Here is a 19,947-nt window from a genome sequence, read left to right as displayed (position 1 = left end):
TAGGTATGTCAAAGGATTTGATAAACATACCAAATCCTAAAGCCAGTCGATTTTATTCCGTACCTACCTCATTTTTTTCAACTGAAGAGTTTGAACTATGCAGTAGTGACTGAAGGTTCTCATTATTTCGATCTTTCAAATTATTCTTTATATCCACCTAACAATACAGTCGTAAAACCCTGTTATCCCCCTACAGATATTCGCCAAGATCTCGTCCTTACTCGGCGGCAACATCCGGCTGATGATCAGCGGCGGCGCGCCGCTGTCGCCCGACACCCACACACAGATCCGCATCTGTCTGTCGTGTGACGTCATCGCCGGCTACGGACTCACCGAGACCACCTCCGCCGCCACCGTCATGGACGCGCACGACAGGTGACTCACTCACACACACACACACACACACACACACACACACACACACACACACACACACTCACTGTGACGTCATCGCCGGCTACGGACTCACCGAGAACACCTCCGCCGCCACCGTCATGGACGCGCACGACAGGTGACTCACTCACACACACACACACACACACACACACACACACACACACACTGTGACGTCATCGCCGGCTACGGACTCACCGAGACCACCTCCGCCGCCACCGTCATGGACGCGCACGACAGGTGACTCACTCACTCACACACACACACACACACACACACACACACACACACACACACACACACACACACACACACACACACACACACACACACGCACACACACACACTGTGACGTCATCGCCGGCTACGGACTCTTTGTCTCCATAACCTACAGTGAGACCACACAACAGCCTTAGCACCAAAAAACTATAACAATAAACGATTAACGATAGAGGGACATGGCGATCACTATACACTAATTAAGTAATTAAGTATACATACAATAATGAGTATACATTGCGTTTCGTTAATCATATTCTTTTTTGTACTCAGGTCGACTGGCCGCGTGGGCGCCCCCACTACCGGCACGGACATCAAGCTAGTGAACTGGGAGGAAGGAAACTACCGCGTCACCAACAAACCATTCCCACAGGTGAGTCCACTCAATAACAACTGACAAACAATGATAAATTATGTAAAGAGTATTCCCCTTATTGTTCATGAATGGTTCTACCTATTATAACCTATATTTGATCAATATCAGTGACGCTGAGCGGTTCCGTATTATCAATAATAAAAAATATTTGTACATAGTACTCATGTGAGCCGTATGTCGTTTTGGAATGAACACAGTAGCACTTTGGAATGCAGATTCCCTCACGATGTTTTCCTGTAAAACACTATGAACAAACTAATGATTCCTTTGTAATGTTCATCTTCATAAACTGACAAATATAAATAAGTCTCAAGGCGGGATCATATGGTATAAACTAGAGATGCCACGAATATTCGGCAAGTATTCGGTATTCGGCCTATTCGGCCAGTTTTTTCAGTATTCGGTATTCGGCCGAATAGTAAGTAGTATTCGGCCGAATACCGAATACTTAAAAAAAGTAGCAAATACTCGTATCTTACAAGAGGGAATAAAAAAAACAATTTCATCGAAACATTGAACTATCAAACAATCATTAATTGCGAAAACCTGAATACAACATCAGTATTTTTTATATTTAAAATAATTAAAGGCAAATTGTGTTGAATAAAGACAAGTTCATCGGCATTTGTTCGTAAGAGACGATTGCGCTTTTCTTCATAAAATGTACAATACTGAGACACAGGTATTTTTTTTACAAAATATATAAGGTTTGGCTACTGATTCGAGTTGGTTGACCACCATTTGTACGGATCTGCCGTAAGATTAAGAAGAACTCTCTTTAAATAAAACTTCAACTTATTGAATTATACCGGATCACCCGCCGAATATTCGGTGGCCGAATATTCGGTATTCGGCTGAGAGCGCCGGCCGAATATTCGGTATTCGGTATTCGGCCAAATCACTATTCGTGGCAACACTAGTATAAACCTGTGTAAAGCTGTCTGTGCTATATGAAGCTGACTGCACACTACACGTCTAACCCTCCCCCTCTTCTCCCACAGGGCGAGGTAGTAATCGGCGGCGACAGCGTGGCGGAGGGCTACTACAAGAACCCGGAGAAGACTCGCGAGGAGTTCCTCGAGGCCGACGGCCGCCGCTGGTTCCGCAGCGGGGATATAGCTGAGCTGCATCATGACGGCTGCTTGAAGATAATCGGTGAGATATTTACTACTATAAGAATTAAGAACCCGGACAAGACGTGCTTATTCCATTTCACGGGGAAAGACATCTGGTACAAACAAAAACTACCCTTATTCGAATGTAATAAGGGTTCTGTCAGATGTCTTTCCCTGTGAAACAAGGTATAGGAGTTCCTCGAGGCCAACGGCCGCCGCTGGTTCCCCAGTGGGGATATAGCTGAGCTGCATCACGACGGCTGCTTGAAGATTATTGGTGAGATGTTAACTACTACACTCACGGGCAATGAAAAGGTTCCACTGTGAAAAGCACCAAATTACTCTTAAACGGAAAAGGCTAGCTTAATGACGCTTTCTGCAACATTGAAGTACATTTAAAATAGCATCAGGATATTACCAACTAAAAACGTGTGTCGTTTGGTGTTGGCATTTTGTGGAACTATTTCATTGCCCGTGAGTGTATAAGAACCCGCACAAGACGTGCGAGGAGTTCCTCGAGGCCGACGGCCGCCGCTGGTTCCGCAGCGGAGATATTGCTGAGCTGCATCATGATGGCGGCTTGAAGATTATTGGTGAGAAATTAACTAATATTTTATCGACGATCTCTGCAAATGAGAGTCCCCTTGTGTTCAATTTCGTGGCTAAACAAATCTTCTAAGCGGAAAATTAGATTAGATAGAGACTCAATATGTCGTATACCAACGCTTACTCAACAAACTTTCACTTTTGCCTGAGTGGTCTAAATCTGGCTAGATAGGCACATAGAAAATGTGTCTTTTGTTAAAATGAAGATTATCAATATTGTTAAAACAGTCAGATTAGGGCTGCAGTCAACCTGTTACGTCGCAATATGTTTTTTCCGTTTGCCGAATAACCAACTCCATACACGTAACCACGTTCACCACACACCACTAACTTGCCCCATTCCCCCGCAGACCGCAAGAAGGACCTGGTGAAGCTGCAGGCCGGCGAGTACGTGTCGCTGGGCAAGGTGGAGGCGGAGCTGAAGACGTGCCCCGTGGTCGAGAACATCTGCGTGTACGGGGACAGCAGCAAGAACCACACCGTGGCGCTGCTCGTGCCCAACCCGCAGGTAGGCAGGGGTGGCCAAGTCGTAGGGGGGCAGGGGTGGCCAACTCGTTGGGAGGCAGGGGTGTCATACCCACAGGGGGCAGGGGTGTCTAATCCGCAAATAAAGTGGCCTTCCTGGTGCCGGCTACATGTCAGTGTCAGGCTCAAGTGGCGCTTCAATCGTTTTTATTTTTGGAATAAAAAAAATATTTTGATGAACTCTTTGTCACTCATTTCTTCGGTCTTAGGAGAACGGAGCAAAGAAACTCCTAAATACGTATCTCAAAATGCCTGTTAGTTATTTCAATAAATATCAGTATCTAGAAGTGAAAGAAGTATGTCAGGATCCTGGCACGTGGAGGTCCATAGTCTCTTCCTTCCCCTCAGGCGTGAGCATATACATATATGTTTGTATGTATTAATATCTGATCTTTCTCTACAGCACCTGAGCGACTTGGCGGCGCGCGTGGGCGTGGCGGGGCTGAGCTTCGAGCAGCTCTGCGAGAGCGAGGCCGTCGAGAAGGCCGTCGTCAAGGAGCTGGCTGATCACGCGCGCAAGTGTACGTATTGGACTTTACTGTTTCTAACATCTGAATTTCATCAATCTTCGGCCGTTAGGGCGCCTTCAAATTAGTCGCTAAGTGTCGCGCGGCTGCAGCGCTGCTGCAGCGCTGCTGTCTAAATTCCATATAAATTTGTTAACGCGCGACTGCAGCGCTGCTGAGGCGCTGCAGTCGCGCATCTTTTAAATTACAAAATTTATATGGATTTTGACAGCAGCCGCGCGACAATTAGCGACTAATTTGAAGGCGCCCTTAAACCAACTGCCAGATTTCATAATCTATGGCGATAACCATCGACAGTGGCCTAATTTCTGATGCGATTCCTGGCGGCCGACTGGTCTAGTGATTAGTGACCCTGACTGCTATGCCGAAGGTTCCGGGTTCGATTCCCGGCTGAGGCAGATATTTATTTAAAAACAGATATTTGTGCTCGGGTCTTTGGTGTTCATATTTATGTTTAAATTATATCTATTTATATTTGTGCAGATACAATCAGCTGTCAATTCATGTGGACACAGTTTCGAGTGACATAAATGTAAATCTTTTCAATATACAAAAAAAATTGCCACTCTTTTGGATAGCCCTATGTCCAGCAAAATCCATTTTCTTGCTGATGATGATCACAACAAGTGATTAAGTTATGTATAAAAAAAAATAACTACAACTAGGTTTTATTCCCTGCAGGTGGCCTAGAAAGGTTCGAGGTGCCGACGGCGGTGAAGCTGTGCACGGAGGTGTGGTCGCCCGACATGGGGCTGGTGACGGCCGCCTTCAAGATCAAGCGGAAAGACATCCAGGACCGCTACAAGGAGGACATCAAGCGCATGTACGCCTCGTGAGGATGCGTCAAGTACTAGCGGCCGACGACGGGTTAACTGATCATGCAGATGTGTTCGGACTATCTTGTCTGTGTAAGGCAGGCTAGTTCGTTTAGTTTTTTAACTTCTACATCATGTACTTTGGGAGAATTTTGCCTAGAATTTGTTCATTGGTGTTTCAAGTTTTCAACGTTAACTCTACATATAGTAACATATAGCATAGCAAACTAACTGGCATCTGTGTGTCGAACTGTGAACCCCGTCTGCCGCAGAATGAACGTCGCCAATGGTCGCAGCCACAGTGTAAATGTAGGTATTATGGAATGTAGATTTATATTTTGTAAATTATTTATGAACGGAATACCTAATGTTCTCTGAAACTTGTCGTTTAAATTAGAATACTGAGATTAGGCCTGAGAGATGAAGTTTTATAGGTATATTTGTATATTGAGCACATCACAGTTAGACATGTAACCCTGTTATTCGATTACGTACTTTGTATGCCAAACAAAAAAATACTACTTCATTATCAGATATTCAGTCAAATATTAAAATCTTTTGAGCTAAATAGCGTGTATTTAAAATAGCATTTTTAAATAAATTCGAAATCATTATAAATTGGTGTTTGTAAATATTTGTCTAAAATTATTAGTTAGTAATTGAATTGAGCGGAAGTGTGAGTGAGTGCGTGAGTACTGAGTACATTGTGTAGTACTGAGTACAAGTCTGTCTAGAACCGAGCGTCAGTCTCTTGTGCTCATCACGAGATTCTTATTTTAATTGAATGTTTTAAAATAAAACTAGAGATCTGATTACATCGATGCGTTGCGGTTTTTATTTTATTAATTGATGAGGTTTGGGATGTATCGTAGATATTGACCTCTAGGTGTCTGCAGAATAGTCGTTCAGAACAATTTAATCTGTCCTATGGAACTTAATACCAATGAAGTTTACTTATTATTGTAGAAGTTATCTGTTCGCCGCCGGTCGGTGGCCGCGGCGCGTGCACATTATGTAAAATCGAGTTTTAGTTTCAAAACGCGTTTTATTTGTGTAAACAGAGCCTTGTTAGCCTATGTAATTTTATTTAGTAACTTTCACAGGACGGAAACGGCATAAGTTAATTGTTTTCTAGTACTTAGGGGGGTCGGGGTAAACCACTATTTTATATAATTTTGTATTAGTGAAATGCAATAAATAGAATTGTCAATTTCGTTTGTGAAATTACGCATTTGATGCGGCGCAGTGCATGCATAATTGATTAGCCAAATTGTTTGTTTTTCATTATAATATGTTTAGAGGCGAGCCGGTCCCGAGCTTGCATTGATATGAAGAATCTTTCCTTCTATACAAGTCAATGCATCGCGGGAGCACTATGTTTTGTTACTTAGTTTTAAAGTGCGATCATGTCTGGTAATTTTATATTCAGCGTCCTTTGTTTCCGCATTTTGCTGAGCATTTACTGTATCTATAACTTCGCTTCGATTCCACATTACTTATATAACATATAGCAGCAATAGAATATTCTCTGTAGGTACGGGGTACCTAACTGTAACGATAAATTCCATAAATGTATTTATTAAATGTGAAATGCGTATCGTATGTGTTACTAGGTACTTAGTAACAACATATTTTTCGATGTTATTCACTGTAAATTAATTATTATAATAATGTTATTAGTAATTTTGCTCAGTTTATGTGACTGCATTTTATTTTTTTGTTTGCAATTCTCTAAAGATATTACTGAAAACCAATTTTGTATTATTTATTCAATAAATGTTAATAAAATCATATTTTAGTCGTTTTTATAGTAACTTACCAACCACTGCTAGGGGGTGTTTATGCAACCTCTCAAGCTATTATAACTCCTAATGAACCCTCATCATCAAATCACATCATCAGTCAACAATCGTTGACTATAAGACACTACAGAGTGGAAAAAAAGGGTCTTGGAGGGGAAGTATCTTAAATCCTTTAGGTAGCTTATTTCGCTGAAAGAAAACATTAGAATTGAATAATTAATATTTATTTTTGTCGTCGGTTTTGCAAGGTACTTACAGTTACAGTATTTGTTAAATAAATACCTAAGGTACCAACTTTTACACCATAATACAGTCAATATAATTGTAATAACAACTTCTCTTAAGAGCAATTAAATTTCATGAAGGTAATGGGCTACTGCAATGGTTTTCGTCTTGAGAAAGTATGTATATACATATACAGTCACCAGGCATTGTCTACAATAAAATCTAAATACATAATAGAAACTTTTGCCGCTTACATCCTCATACGTATCAGTACTAAACCTAGTTTCCATCCCGCGTATCATCATCACCAGCAGTGAGCAGTCTAGTTGGAGGGCATCTTGCAGAGGTGCCGCAGCTGCATGATCTTGATGTCGTCGGCGCCGAACTTGACGACGCCCTCCTGGTTCTCGATGGAGATGAGCGTGCCGGTGGCCTCGCGGTCCTCGCCCGCCACCACCTTCACGCGGTCGTTGCGCTGCGGCACCACGGGCTCCAGCGCCGCGGCCGGGAGCGACACCACGCGGTCCTCGCCCGGCAGGTACACCGCGCACGAGCCGCCCGACAGCCCGCGCACCACGCCCAGCTGCCCCGCCAGCGCCTCGCCCCCCGCCCCGCCCCCGCGCACGCGCACCTCCACCTCGGTCGTGTGCCAGTCCAGCGGCGCCTCGGCCCCGCCGGCGTAGGGCGAGCGCGGCGAGTAGCCGCCCGGCGACGGCGTGTAGCCCGCCTGGTAGCCGGGCGACGGCGACGGCTGGTAGGGGCTGTACGTGTGGTCCGAGCCGTACATGGTGCCCGGCGTCTGCGGGGTGAAGGGGCCGGGCGGGTAGGCGCCGGCGGACGGGTCGTAGCCGGGCGAGGGCGCGTCGTCCAGCCAGTCGGCGGGGCGCGCGGGCGTGGCGGCCGCCGCCGGGTCCCACGCGCCGTGCGCCGGCGTGCGCGACCCGTCGTGCGACGGCGTGGCCGAGCCGTAGTGCGGCGTGCGGTTCCCGATGTCGTAGATGGGCGTCTGCGAGCCGTGCATGGGCGTCTTGATGCCCGTGTCGCGGTACGTGGGCGTGCCCTGGCCGGGCGCGGGCGTGCGGCCCGGCGTGCGCAGCGCCGCCCCCGCGCCCCGCCCGCCCCCCGCGCCCGCGATGTGCCCGCGGTCCACGCTGATGGTCTGGCACGTGGAATGCAGCTCCACGCGCGCCGTGGACCCCGTGGCGTCCTTGACGATGCCCACGTTGCCCTTGTACGGGCCGCCTGTGATCTTGATGGTCTGTCCGATGAGCTCGCGGTCGCGCGCGGGCCCGCGTCCCCCGCCGCGCCCCCCGCCCCCGCGGCCCCCGGGGGTCATGCCGCCGCGGCCGGGGTGCGGGGACTGGATGCGCGGCGACATGAAGCCCAGGCCGGGCGCCGCCGGCTGCTTGCTGCCGCCCGCCAGCTGCAGGTGGCGCGTCTTGCACACGAACACGCCGCCGTTGTCCAGGTACATGCGCGACTGCAGGAAGGCGTAGTTGCGGTACAGGTGCTTGACCTCGCCGCTGCGGCCGGCGTGCGGCCCGTCGATCACCTTCACCACGTCCTTCTTCTGGATGGTGTTCTGCTCCGAGTCCAGCGCCACGGTGAAGCGGTTCTCGCGGCGCTTGCTGAGCGCCTGCGGCTTCACCTCCAGCACCTTGCCCTGCACGCCCAGCACGTGGAAGCTCTCCTTCTCCAGGCGCACGATGACGCCCACGGTCTGTGCGTCCAGCTGCACCAGGTCGCCCCACTGGAAGTGGCCCAGCGAGTCCACGCCCGTGGCCATGTCGGAGCACAGCTGCAGGTCGCGCGGCAGCACCTCCAGCTCGTGCATGGTGAGATCGGACACGAGCACGGCGCGGCCCGGCTCCACGCGCACCACCAGCCCCGTGTCGCCCTCGTAGCGGCCCGCCAGCACCTTCACGTGGTCGCCCTGCTTGAAGTACTTGCGCAGCTCGCTCGGCTTGAACACGAGCGGGTCCTTGAGCGCGTCGTGGCGCGGCATGACGGTGATCATGGCGCCGTCGATGGCCACGATGCGCGCCTGCAGGTTGGCCAGGTCGCCGGCGCACACCTCCACGTTGTCGCCCATGCTGAAGGAGTGCAGCGCGCCGGGGTCGCCGCGCGCGGGCGCCGCCAGCTCGATGTCCACGCCCTCGGGCTGCTCCTCGAAGCGCTCCAGCTCGCCCAGCGACGGCCGCACGCCCTCCGCCAGGATGGCCGACATCGTGAAGTTCTTGTACAGGAAGCCCTTGCGCGAGTAGCGGTTGCCCTCGAAGATGAGGAAGTCCCCGTCGGAGGTGACCTCGCCGCCGATGGCGCGGATGGCCTCCGGGTCGAAGGGCTTGGCCGCGGGGCGCCGCTTCTTCTTGCGCTTGGCGGCCTCGGCCTCGCTCTGGCCGGTGCGCAGCGCGCCGCGCAGCCGCGTGTAGTCGATGCGCGGGAGAAGCTTCAGGTGCACCTGGTTCTGCGCCAGGTCCACGTAGTCCACCTGAGCGATGTCGTCCTTGTACAGCCCGCGCTTCAGCCGCACCCACTGCTTGGGCTTCAGCCCCGCCTGCTCCTTCACCACACGCAGCACGTCTGTCATCTCCTTGATGGGCACCATCTCCTGTTTCCAGATCCCTATCCGCAGCGTGCCCACGTTGTCTATTAGAGCTTTCACGTGCGTCTGCTTGTACGCCTCGATGTAAATGTACCCTTTCACACCCTCCGGCGCTACGACAGACTTAATCTGGAATGGTTCCTCAGAAAACTGATATGCAATAAACTTCCTCATCAGCAATAGCACTGTGGCCTTTTCTTCTCCAATTTTGCACTTGACCATCCATAAATTGGGGTCTTTAATACCGGGTAACAACGTCTGTTGCGTGATTTCGTCGGACATTTCCTCGCCTCCCTCACCAAAGTGTCTCAGGGCCGCCGACTCATCCGCATACTTGTTTCTCAAATACTCCTCGATCTCCTCCTCCTTCTGCGAGTCCCAGAGGCTGGTCCCGCGGCGGCGGCCCTCGATCTCGCGCGCGGTGGGGCCCACCTCGTCCACCTCGTTGCCCACGATGCCCATCTCCGCCGCGCCCTCCTCCCACTCCTCGTCCTCGTCCACCTCGTCGTCCACCTGCCGAGGAAATCATTATTAGGTCTGAATTTTAGTCTTGATCTGAACCTCTAGGTATACAAGCAGTATGATACTAATGGACAACATTTCAAAAAACTAAAGCTGCTATAAATCGAAAACCATTTCGAGATTTAGCTCTAAAGGCCACAAAAAAAATGATTTTGTATTTTTTAGATGTATCATTTTCGAGAAAATCATAAAATAGTAAAAAAGTGCTGATGACGTCATGCATCAGGTGCGATGCATTTTGATGATCAAAGCCTATAGATTTAAAAACAAAGTAACTGTCACTTTCATTTTTGATTGACGTTGACGTTTTATCGTGACGTTGTTGTTTATTTGGGTCATTTTCATTAATTCTGTTCTGACACTTTCTGACTATTTTTTTATTTATTATTAAGAGATGACCTCTATATAATATGTCCCAGAGCATGCCACCGCCTACACAGCTGAAAAAATGCTTCTGCTTATTTTTTTACATGATAAGTACCTACTTTCCATCATCAGAAATATCAAGGTCATTTCAAACTTCTGTTAACTGTCAAGTGCAAGCAACATCAGTGCTGCTTTTATTTGATTAAAAAAGTGTTAAATGGAACTGTAAAGTGATAAAAACAACTTAAATAGTTAAAGTTACCTGTGTAGTGCTATGGAAAGTGTTATCCCAACATAATATCCACAAATACTACAGATAAACAGTGATCAAAATAGACCAGTGACATTTACAAACTGACAATTATTTTTCTACCCTCAAAAATTTATAAGTTAGGGTTGCCAGCAATTAATAATTCCTACCAATCCAGTAGATTAACTGGGGGGTCCTGATCATGCCTCCACCCAAAGTACTTCTAAAGACAGCAATAAAATGACCACTGAACCTCAAAAGAAGAAGATGATACAACAAATATTTCATCCCAGCCTATTTGTTAAAGAAAGTGTGAACTCTGAAATCATGGAAGATGAAATTAACGATGAATCATCTGAACATCCCCAGTGGCAAAGGGTACCCGTACTTAGGACCAATAAAAAGAGGAAGTTTGCGGAATCCCCATCCCCACCAGCAAATACAAGCAATAGATATTTAACTCTACCACTAGATGCCGCGGAAGGCGAACTACCAAAACGTGAGAATAAGCCACCTCCTTTGTTACTATATGGAGTGGAAGATGTCAATAAACTTGTCAGTACCATAGAAAGTGTTTTGAAAAAAACAGACTATGCAATAAAAATTGTATCAAAAAATCAACTGCGTGTCACCTGCAACTCTATTGATGCTTATAAAACATTGATGGTCCTTGTGAGAGAGCAGAATATGATTGGACATACTTTTACACCCAAAGCGGAGAGATGCTATCGCATAGTTATTAAAAATCTTCATCACACCACACCAATAGAAGCTATAAAAGAAGCAATAGAAAACACAGGAAATATAGTCAGGGGAGAGATCATCAACGCTCGGGTTGGTCCAAATAAAAGACCATCGACCACCTTCTTTGTTAACCTGGAACCCAGCACCAAGAACAAAGAAGTAAAGAATATTAAGTACATCTTTCACACCGCAGTCAAGATTGAAGACCCCATAAAACGCAGTACTGTGGTGCAATGCATGAGATGCCAGCAATATGGACACACAAAAAACAACTGCCTCAAGCCATACCGTTGCGTTAGATGTGCTGAATCCCACAAAACTAGTGACTGTCCAAATAAAGACAAGAATACTCCAGCAAAATGTGCTCTCTGTTTGGGAACTCATCCTGCAAACTACAAAGGCTGTGAGGTTTATCAACAAATCCACAAACGCAAGGCAACCCGAGCAAAAACTGTGCCAATTTACCAGCAAAGTACGAGTAATAATGACAAAAAAGTAGAGGAACAAGTACTAAATATTGAACTAAGTCCTAAACCGGGAAATACTAAAACATTCGCTGAAGCCACCAAAGGAAAAGAAACCAACAAACCAAATGAGACTGAGCCAATAAAAATCATGCAAAAACTTCTAATAGAGCAAACAAAGAAAATGGATATACTCCTGGAACAAATAACGTCCCTCGTTGGGCTTATGTCAACGCTAATAACTAAATTTATAAAATGAATACTCTCAAGATCGCCACCTGGAACATAGATGGTTTGTCTGCGAAGATCAAAGAAGCTGAAGTCCTAATAAATGAACACAAACTAGATATTCTTCTAATATCAGAAACGCACTTGACTAATAAAAATCAAATAAGAATTCCTAACTATAATATCTATACTACTAATCATCCAGATGGAACTGCTCATGGAGGAACAGCTGTGATCATAAGATCATCTATAAGTCATCATGAACTCCCACATTTTCGAAGCCATCATATTCAAGCCACTACTATTTCTGTACAGGACAAAAATGGAAACTTTAATGTATCATCTGTGTATTGCCAACCAAAGCCAAAAATCAACAAAGATATGTTCTCACAATTCTTCCAGACGCTTGGCAAGCGGTTCATAGCTGGGGGTGACTGGAACGCCAAACATATACACTGGGGCTCAAGATTAACTACCACACGAGGAAAAGAATTGAAAGCATGTCTAGATATGAAACATCTGGTTACACTTTCTACAGCTGAACCAACCCACTGGCCGGGAGATCCTAAAAAGCTGCCAGATACCATTGACTTCTTTATAACGGCAGGGCTATCGAGACTAAACTTTCAAATTGAATCATGCCTGGACGGCTCGTCAAATCATGTTCCAGTTATACTAACAATGAGTGCACTTGTTATGCATAGAGAAAACCGAAATTATATCTATAACAAACACACTGACTGGAACTCCTTTCGGGACTTAGTGGAAACAAAGCTCGACCTAAAAATCTGTCTTAAAACACCTGACGACATTGAAGACGCCGCCTTGAATTTTTTCCATATAATTCAAGAAGCTTGCTGGATGTGTACACCATATCATGTAACGACACAGAAAAATAAACCTGTTCCACAAGAAATCAGAGCTAAGATTTTAGAAAAAAGAAAGCTGCGCCGTATTTGGCAAACAAGTCGCCATCCAGCAGACAAATCTAAATTAAATAAAGCTATTGTTGAATTAAAACAAATTATTCAGAACTGCTCAAATGAACTCCTACAAACTCAACTTGAAGGACTAAGTGCAACTAAATCCACTAACTATTCTCTCTGGAAAGTAACTAAACAACATGACCGCCCCCAAAAATCTAAACCGCCACTAAAACATTCTACACTTGGATGGGTGAGAAGTAGTCAAGAAAAAGCTGAAGCCTTTGCAAAGCACCTTGCTGTGGTCTTCACACCAAATGCAGCATCTTCAGATTCAGAGGATAAAGATATAAACCTAGTGATGAGTCAAGACTTCCAGCTTGACATGCCGCTGAAACACACAAGCCCAAAGGAAATAGCTCAGCAAATATACAGACTGGAAAATGGAAAATCTCCTGGCTTTGACAAAATTGATAAGAAAATATTGACTGAACTACCCCGAAAAGGAATAATTTACCTTACAGCCTTGTTCAATGCTGTTATCCGAACTGGATATTTCCCATCTGTTTGGAAGATAGCTGAAATCACAATGATTCACAAAGACGGCAAACCTCCAAATGAGATTACATCATACAGACCAATCAGTCTCCTACCAGTGGTATCAAAACTTTTTGAAAAAGTAATCCTGCGAAGGATAACTCCTGTCCTTACTGAACGATCAGTGATACCCAAGCACCAGTTTGGCTTCAGAAAACAGCATGCTACTACTGAGCAAGTCCACAGAGTCTGTAGTACCATCAGATGTGCTCTTGAAGAAAAAGAATACTGTGCAGCAGCTTTTCTTGACGTCCAGCAGGCGTTTGATCGAGTATGGCACACTGGACTGCTGTGTAAGATAAAAATGCTCCTGCCGCACTCATTCTTCCACATTATAAAATCTTACATTGAGGATAGAATTTTCTACGTAAAGGAAGAAGACAGTATGTCCCAGTTTTATGAGATAAATGCGGGAGTTCCTCAAGGATCTGTGCTTGGCCCAATACTTTACTCAATATTTACATCAGATCTCCCTCAAAGTAAAGGTGTTACGACAGCAACGTATGCGGATGATACGGCAATTCTGGCAAGTGATAAAATCCCTGAAAAGGCTTCACTTAATCTGCAAGAAAGTCTGAATGATATTCACAAGTGGCTTGAAAAGTGGCGAATTAGAGCTAGTGCAACAAAATCAGTGCAGATTACATTCACACTACGCAAGGGAAACTGTCCTCCTGTAAAACTTGGAGAAACGGAGCTACCACACCATGACACAGTTAAATATCTCGGAATGCATCTTGATCGTAGACTAACCTGGCAGAAACACCTGAAGACTAAGAGAGACGAAATCAATCTGAAATATAGGAATCTGAATTGGCTTCTTGGAAGAAACTCTAGGCTCTCAGTGGAAAACAAATTGCTTGTCTATAAAACAGTGCTAAAACCTGTATGGTCGTATGGAATCCAGCTCTGGGGTAGCGCAGCCATCTCCAATGTAAACATCATTCAGAGGGTACAGAATGCCATCTTGAGGGCAATTGGCAAGGCCCCCTGGTTTATAAGGATCAGCGAACTACATGAGCACTTGGGGATACCTACAGTAGCTGAAGAAATTCGCACTCAGGCTGGATCTTATAGAAACCGTCTCTGTAACCACCCGAACGAACTAGCTGCTCAGCTGACTACACCAAACTTCCAGCGTCGTTTGAAGAGAAGGGAACCTATGGAGCTAGCACACTCCTAGCGATGAAATAAAGAGGGGTCCCCACTGGGGGACTCTTTTCAATGCCACTAAACTTAGAAAAAATCTGCTCATAGTTCTGGGACTGATTGCAGATACAATGGAAAATGAAAAAAAAAAAAAAAAAAAAAAAAAAGAAATATCAAGGTCATTTGAAAATGACCCATTTGTTGGTTGGCATGTAAACAAAGTTTAAATCGTCACCTTAAATCGTAAACCGCCTAACTCCGCGCGATCAAATTTTACAGGAGACAAAAAAAACTGTTTATTTTGTACTTCTACTTAGGATACCCCCTAATGTTTTTTTGTTACTAGAATAAAAAAGTGGTTGCGAATTCAACGGCGTTATGAAAAATTTGCTATTTTTATCGCTTTATACATAAAATGGACTTACGATCTTTTCCCAATCTCTATGTGAATACTATTATTGGAGATACGTGTTTTTCCTGGAAATACGAGTTTTTCGGACTACGATTATGTAAAATACTTTTCTCTTTGATGGACTTACGCTATTCAAATATAGATAAATCTCCCTACCTTTTCCTATTACTTCGAATTTCGAGTATTATTGATGTACTTAATAAAATGATTATGTAATCAGCAATCATCTTTATAAGCAGTAGAAAACATAAATCAGTACTAGGCAGGCTGCGTCCATGCTCCCGCTGTCGCCGTTGAAACCCTGGTGGTAACCTGGTGGCGGTACGCTGTGATCATCATCTGACGAGCAAGAAGTGACGGATTGAAAGTAGGAACGGGGCGCTAAAGACTGTTCCTAGCCCCGATGGCATACCAGACCGTGTGTCTCCGCTGCTTGCCCTCAGAGCTGGTTTGTACAGACAGTTTATCTGTCTGTTGAACCGCAGCATGAGTGTAAGTGAGGTCTCCACTGACTGGAAAGAGTCCAAGTTAAAGCTCCTGAAGAAAGAAAGCAGTCCTGCAGATTCTTCTTCTGTGTACCAACCCATCCGACTGCTGTAAGAGGCTGACAAGCTCTTTAATTTAGTGTCACCCCCTGGCTGAACGGTCTTCACCTTTTGGATTGTCAGTTTGGCTTATGAAATGCACAATCGATAGCAGATACAATACAATACGTATAAGTAGAAGTACTTCTACGTTCGTTTGTCGGAGCAGGATGTGAACCACGGGGTGTTAGGTAGTTTAAACATGGTGTACGCGTTCAACTCTATACTTTGGGGAACCTTTAGGGCCACTCTTGAATACCATCTGTTGCCTTCCTACCTCCTGCAAATAGTCAGAGGTCCAACTGGTACATTAAGTACCCGATCAGAGAGAGTTTATTTTTGCTCGAGCAATTCGAGCCATATATGTATTAGGGTCTAGAATTTCATTAAGAGATACGTTTAAGGAAATAGGTATACTAACTGTTCCATGCCAATATATCTATGAAAATATTATGTATGTTCGTAAAAACTTAAATTCATTTAGTAAAGTAGGAGCCACTCACGGTATTGAGACCAGAAACAAAAAAAAAGTTGCTTTTCCCCACACTCAGACTTTCGAAAACAAACACATCATTCATGGGGAACTGTATACGTTTTTATAATAAACTAGCTGTTCCCGCGCGCTTCGCTTCGCCTTAAAATGTTTTCCCGTGGGAATTCCGGGATAAAAAGTAGCCTATGTTCTTTCCCAGGGTCTAGACCGTATGTATACCAAATTTCATTCAAATCCGTTCAGTAGTTTTGGCGTGAAAGAGTAACAGACAGACAGACAGACAGACAGACAGACAGACACAGTTACTTTCGCATTTATAATATTAGTTAGGATTAGGATTATCAAATGAAGCAATAAACCTTACTGAGCAAAAATTTAAGAATAATGTTAAAGCTACATTATGTAGTAAAGCTTACTATAGTATAAATGATTATTTAAACGACAAAAACGCGTGGTCTTGTCCACCTCAGCTAAGGCTATTGAAAAAATGAAATGGATATAGGTACTTAAGTAAAATTGTAGGTACTAGATATAAGTAAAAATTGTAATAGATTATAAGTAAAAAGTTGAAACGATGCTCGAGGAGTTTCTTTCGCCATTTCTTTCCTTCTCAATGACGGGGCCTTTGTGAAATGGTGGTAGATGACTATCGACAAATAATTGTAAAATTTTACGTCGATTAAACCATTTGAATTTGAATTTGCAGAAGGAGGTCAGTTGTGGAGTTTCACAGAGGTCGGTATTGGACAACTCTGCAATGGAACTTGGCATTCAACACTGTCCTGCAAATCAAGCTCGCAAACGGCATCAGCAGAATGCATTGTGCTAAATGCATTCTGCTGATGACACACAGAAGGTGGCTGAGAGAACATCCTTCGAGGATGACATCCCAAAGACGAAAGTGGCCTTGTTTGGCATAATCCACCACATAGGCCTTAAAACAGCGCTCCTCCTGACACCCTACAAATTCGTGTTAGTGATGTTCATATTGGTATAGAACGGCACATGTGCTACCCCAGCTTAGTCGTAGATAGTTGCTGGTCATTCGAGGATCATTTCAGGATGTTAGTTCCCCGGGTTCAAAAAGCAGTTGGTGATCTGTATGCCATGCAGTGCGCAGGCTACTTCCAAATCTGGGGGTCCTCGCAAATGAACCCCTCGCCTCTATACGGGTGCCGTGCAATCTATGGCCCTCCAAGGAGCACCTGTCTTGTCAAGTCGAAGAGAATGACTGTGATGGGACTGGTTGCAGAAGCCAAGGATTCGTCAGCAACGAGTTGCAGCAGCCGTCCTGTCTTGTTTGCAAAAAAAACTACATTAGTATGTTGAAGATGACTACGCGGTAAAGAAAGCCATGCACATCACAAGCCACATGGTGGTCCAATATCGAGAAGGAGATGAAAGCCCAAAACCTGACCACATCGACAACCCGGGATAGAATATCCTGGCGCGGAAGTACGAGGAGGCCCGACCCCAGCTAAACTGGCATGAGGGCAGGAGAAAGAAGAAGAAGATTAGTATGTTGTAGTTAAGTGCTGACTCCAACAAAAATATACAAAATAATTTGTTTACGCGTAACTTTTAATTTAAGAACATAATATTGCTAAAAAATAGCAAAATTTAACTATAAATTGTTCAGTAAGAATGTTAAGTACCTGCTATAATTTATTTATGTAGTATTAAAAACAAAGTCAAAAATATAGTTTTATTGCAAAAACGTACGTCCACTCCCACCTACATCGCTCATTGTATGGGAGTAGGAGGAGTTACGAGCTTTTATTGTTTAAAAATCATGACTTCGAGTTAGGAGGAAAACGAAAATTTAATTTGCTCAGAGCTAAGTTTTTTTATCGATTTACGAGTAATACGAAAAGATGCGCCTTGAAAAGACGCTTCTAATGATACCAAAAAGTCATTTTCGCCAAAAAGTGGAGTTAGGCGGTTTACGATTTAAGGTGACGAAATGTCACTTGTCAGTGTCATTTATGTTTTTTTTCGAGACTCAGGCAATAGACAAAAATAAAAATTGAGCCTAATATGTGACGTCACTTCCGGTTTTAAAATAATTAACTTTAAAGTTAAAAATAACATGCAAAAATTTATGTATATACAAAATAAAAAAATACGGGTCTACTAATTTTGTATAAACTTTCCCAATAACTAATAAAAATATAGGGTAAAGAAAATGAAATGTTGTCCATTGCATTTGTCTTTGTAGAAAACATAAAAGATAAGATGCATATTTGAATAGCTGGGACCTCACTGAGTCACTAGATTGTAGTGTTTCTGAAGAAGACATTTACCTATATGTATTATGTTCTGAACTGAATGTATAGCTGTGATTGGCTGATTTCAGAGAACTACTTTTTAGTGCAAATAAGGAAACCCCACTTTCCTAAATCATAAACTTGCCTATCACTGCCACTAGTTTGCATTATTCTATTGGAGAAAAGATCAGCCAGTCAAATTAGTGTCTTTGAATTTACATTACACATAGCTACACTTGGCACCTGTACATATTTTAGTCACCAAAACTCATGATTGCCTTACCTCAGCCTCATCAATAATGAAACCACCATATCGGCTGTCCTTTTTCCTCTTCTTCCTCAACTTCTCTTCCTCTTCATCTTCATCATACTCCTCCGAGTCCACCAGGTCCTCCCCCTCTGGCTCTTGTTCATCCTGAAATAAATATAAATGTTAACAAACTTGAGTGTTTTATTTATTTAGAATCTTTGATACCTATATGATGTAAATAACAATATAGGCTTCTTATTTAGTATCTAAATTACTTCAGTAATCAATGATTGTCAGACTGGAGGAAAGGAGAAATGGCCTTATTGCATATTATTCAGGCCAACCCTAATTTATTGTGGCTAGCATTGAAAATCTGTCTTAAAACAAGCGAACATTGTCAACAATGAATCAAGAATATGTGTCCCTTTTACATCTCTTATGAGGTTGTGAACACAGTCAATAGGTAGATGAGATTGGTAACTGATCTAACCTCAACCTCCTCATCTCCGGATGCTTCCTTTGCCTCATCATCTTTGTTGCGGCTGCCGCGGGACGCTGCTGACCCACTTCTGTAACATAAACACGTGTAACACGTTAGATAAAGAGCCAAACAATACATGATACTGTAGTGTAGTTTGTCAGAACAATAACATGCAGTTTTGTTATTTTTAAGAAGCCTATGGTTTGATTATGTCAGTATGTTTGTTCAACGACTAAAACAATGAAGAAAATTGAGTTGGATTAGTGGAAACATGGTTGAAATCCCTGAAAATAACCCAATTAAGGAGACTGATGTATGGTTGTTACCTTGAGCGTGAGCGCGAGCGTGACCGCGACCGGGACCGCGAGCGCGACCTGGAGCGGGAGCGCGACGGGCTGCGGCTCACGGACCTGGAGGCTGACCGCGAGCGAGACGCCGAGCGGGACCGCGCCGAGCGATTGGACCTCACGCTCCTTCGGGAACGGTTGGACGCCACACTGCCCGCGTCTGAACCGCTCCCGGAAAAATTACTGCCTTCCGAATCAGACATTATCACTATTTTCACCTATTACAAACACTGCAGTCACATTTATTTCATTATTTAATTAAGATTTGTTACAAAAGCGGCACGTCGACGCAACGACAGCAAAACCAAAATACAATTAATGATGCCATATGAAATAATTAATTTCGACCATTCTATAAATATTAAAATCCGAGTTGAACGTTATTATTCTAAAGTACCTACCTACCTAATTTCAAGTTGTGAAAATAGTTATCTTGAGTCCCATTTCATCATTCTAGATTCAACTATTCATCTATATATTATAAAAATGAATTTACATAATAATTGATAATCTTACGTGTTAGTGTTACTACCATTTTAGTATTTATTGGTTAATGCAACCCTAAAACTTTGAATATGGCGTAGTACGTTTCGATCTATGCA

At 44.2% G+C, this 19,947-nt stretch overlaps 1 protein-coding gene and 1 long non-coding RNA gene across 7 annotated transcripts in view; one reads left to right on the top strand and one right to left on the bottom strand.

The window, feature by feature from the left end:
- Positions 1-6,429, top strand: part of LOC105384797 (long-chain-fatty-acid--CoA ligase 4) — a 34,400-nt gene extending 27,971 nt beyond the window's left edge. For all 6 annotated transcript variants that reach the window (XM_048631464.1, XM_048631460.1, XM_048631467.1 and 3 more), the window contains 6 exons: positions 197-375; positions 946-1,045; positions 2,050-2,203; positions 3,120-3,277; positions 3,698-3,815; positions 4,503-6,429. In XM_048631464.1, coding sequence (XP_048487421.1) covers positions 197-375; positions 946-1,045; positions 2,050-2,203; positions 3,120-3,277; positions 3,698-3,815; positions 4,503-4,657 — 864 coding nt within the window. In that variant the 3' untranslated portion in view covers positions 4,658-6,429. The remainder of the gene's footprint in view (positions 1-196; positions 376-945; positions 1,046-2,049; positions 2,204-3,119; positions 3,278-3,697; positions 3,816-4,502) is intronic.
- On the bottom strand, positions 6,059-19,665 carry LOC105384780. The gene is made up of 4 exons (XR_005254909.2): positions 19,325-19,665; positions 19,008-19,086; positions 18,551-18,682; positions 6,059-9,781 (listed from the first exon to the last, which is right to left on the bottom strand). It is a non-coding gene; the product is annotated as a transcription elongation factor SPT5 (long non-coding RNA).
- Between the last annotated feature and the right edge of the window lie 282 nt (positions 19,666-19,947).

Source organism: Plutella xylostella, chromosome 4, assembly GCF_932276165.1.
Source record: "Plutella xylostella chromosome 4, ilPluXylo3.1, whole genome shotgun sequence".
Taxonomy (NCBI): Eukaryota; Metazoa; Arthropoda; class Insecta; order Lepidoptera; family Plutellidae; genus Plutella; species Plutella xylostella.
This window is presented reverse-complemented; position numbering and strand designations above follow the sequence as displayed.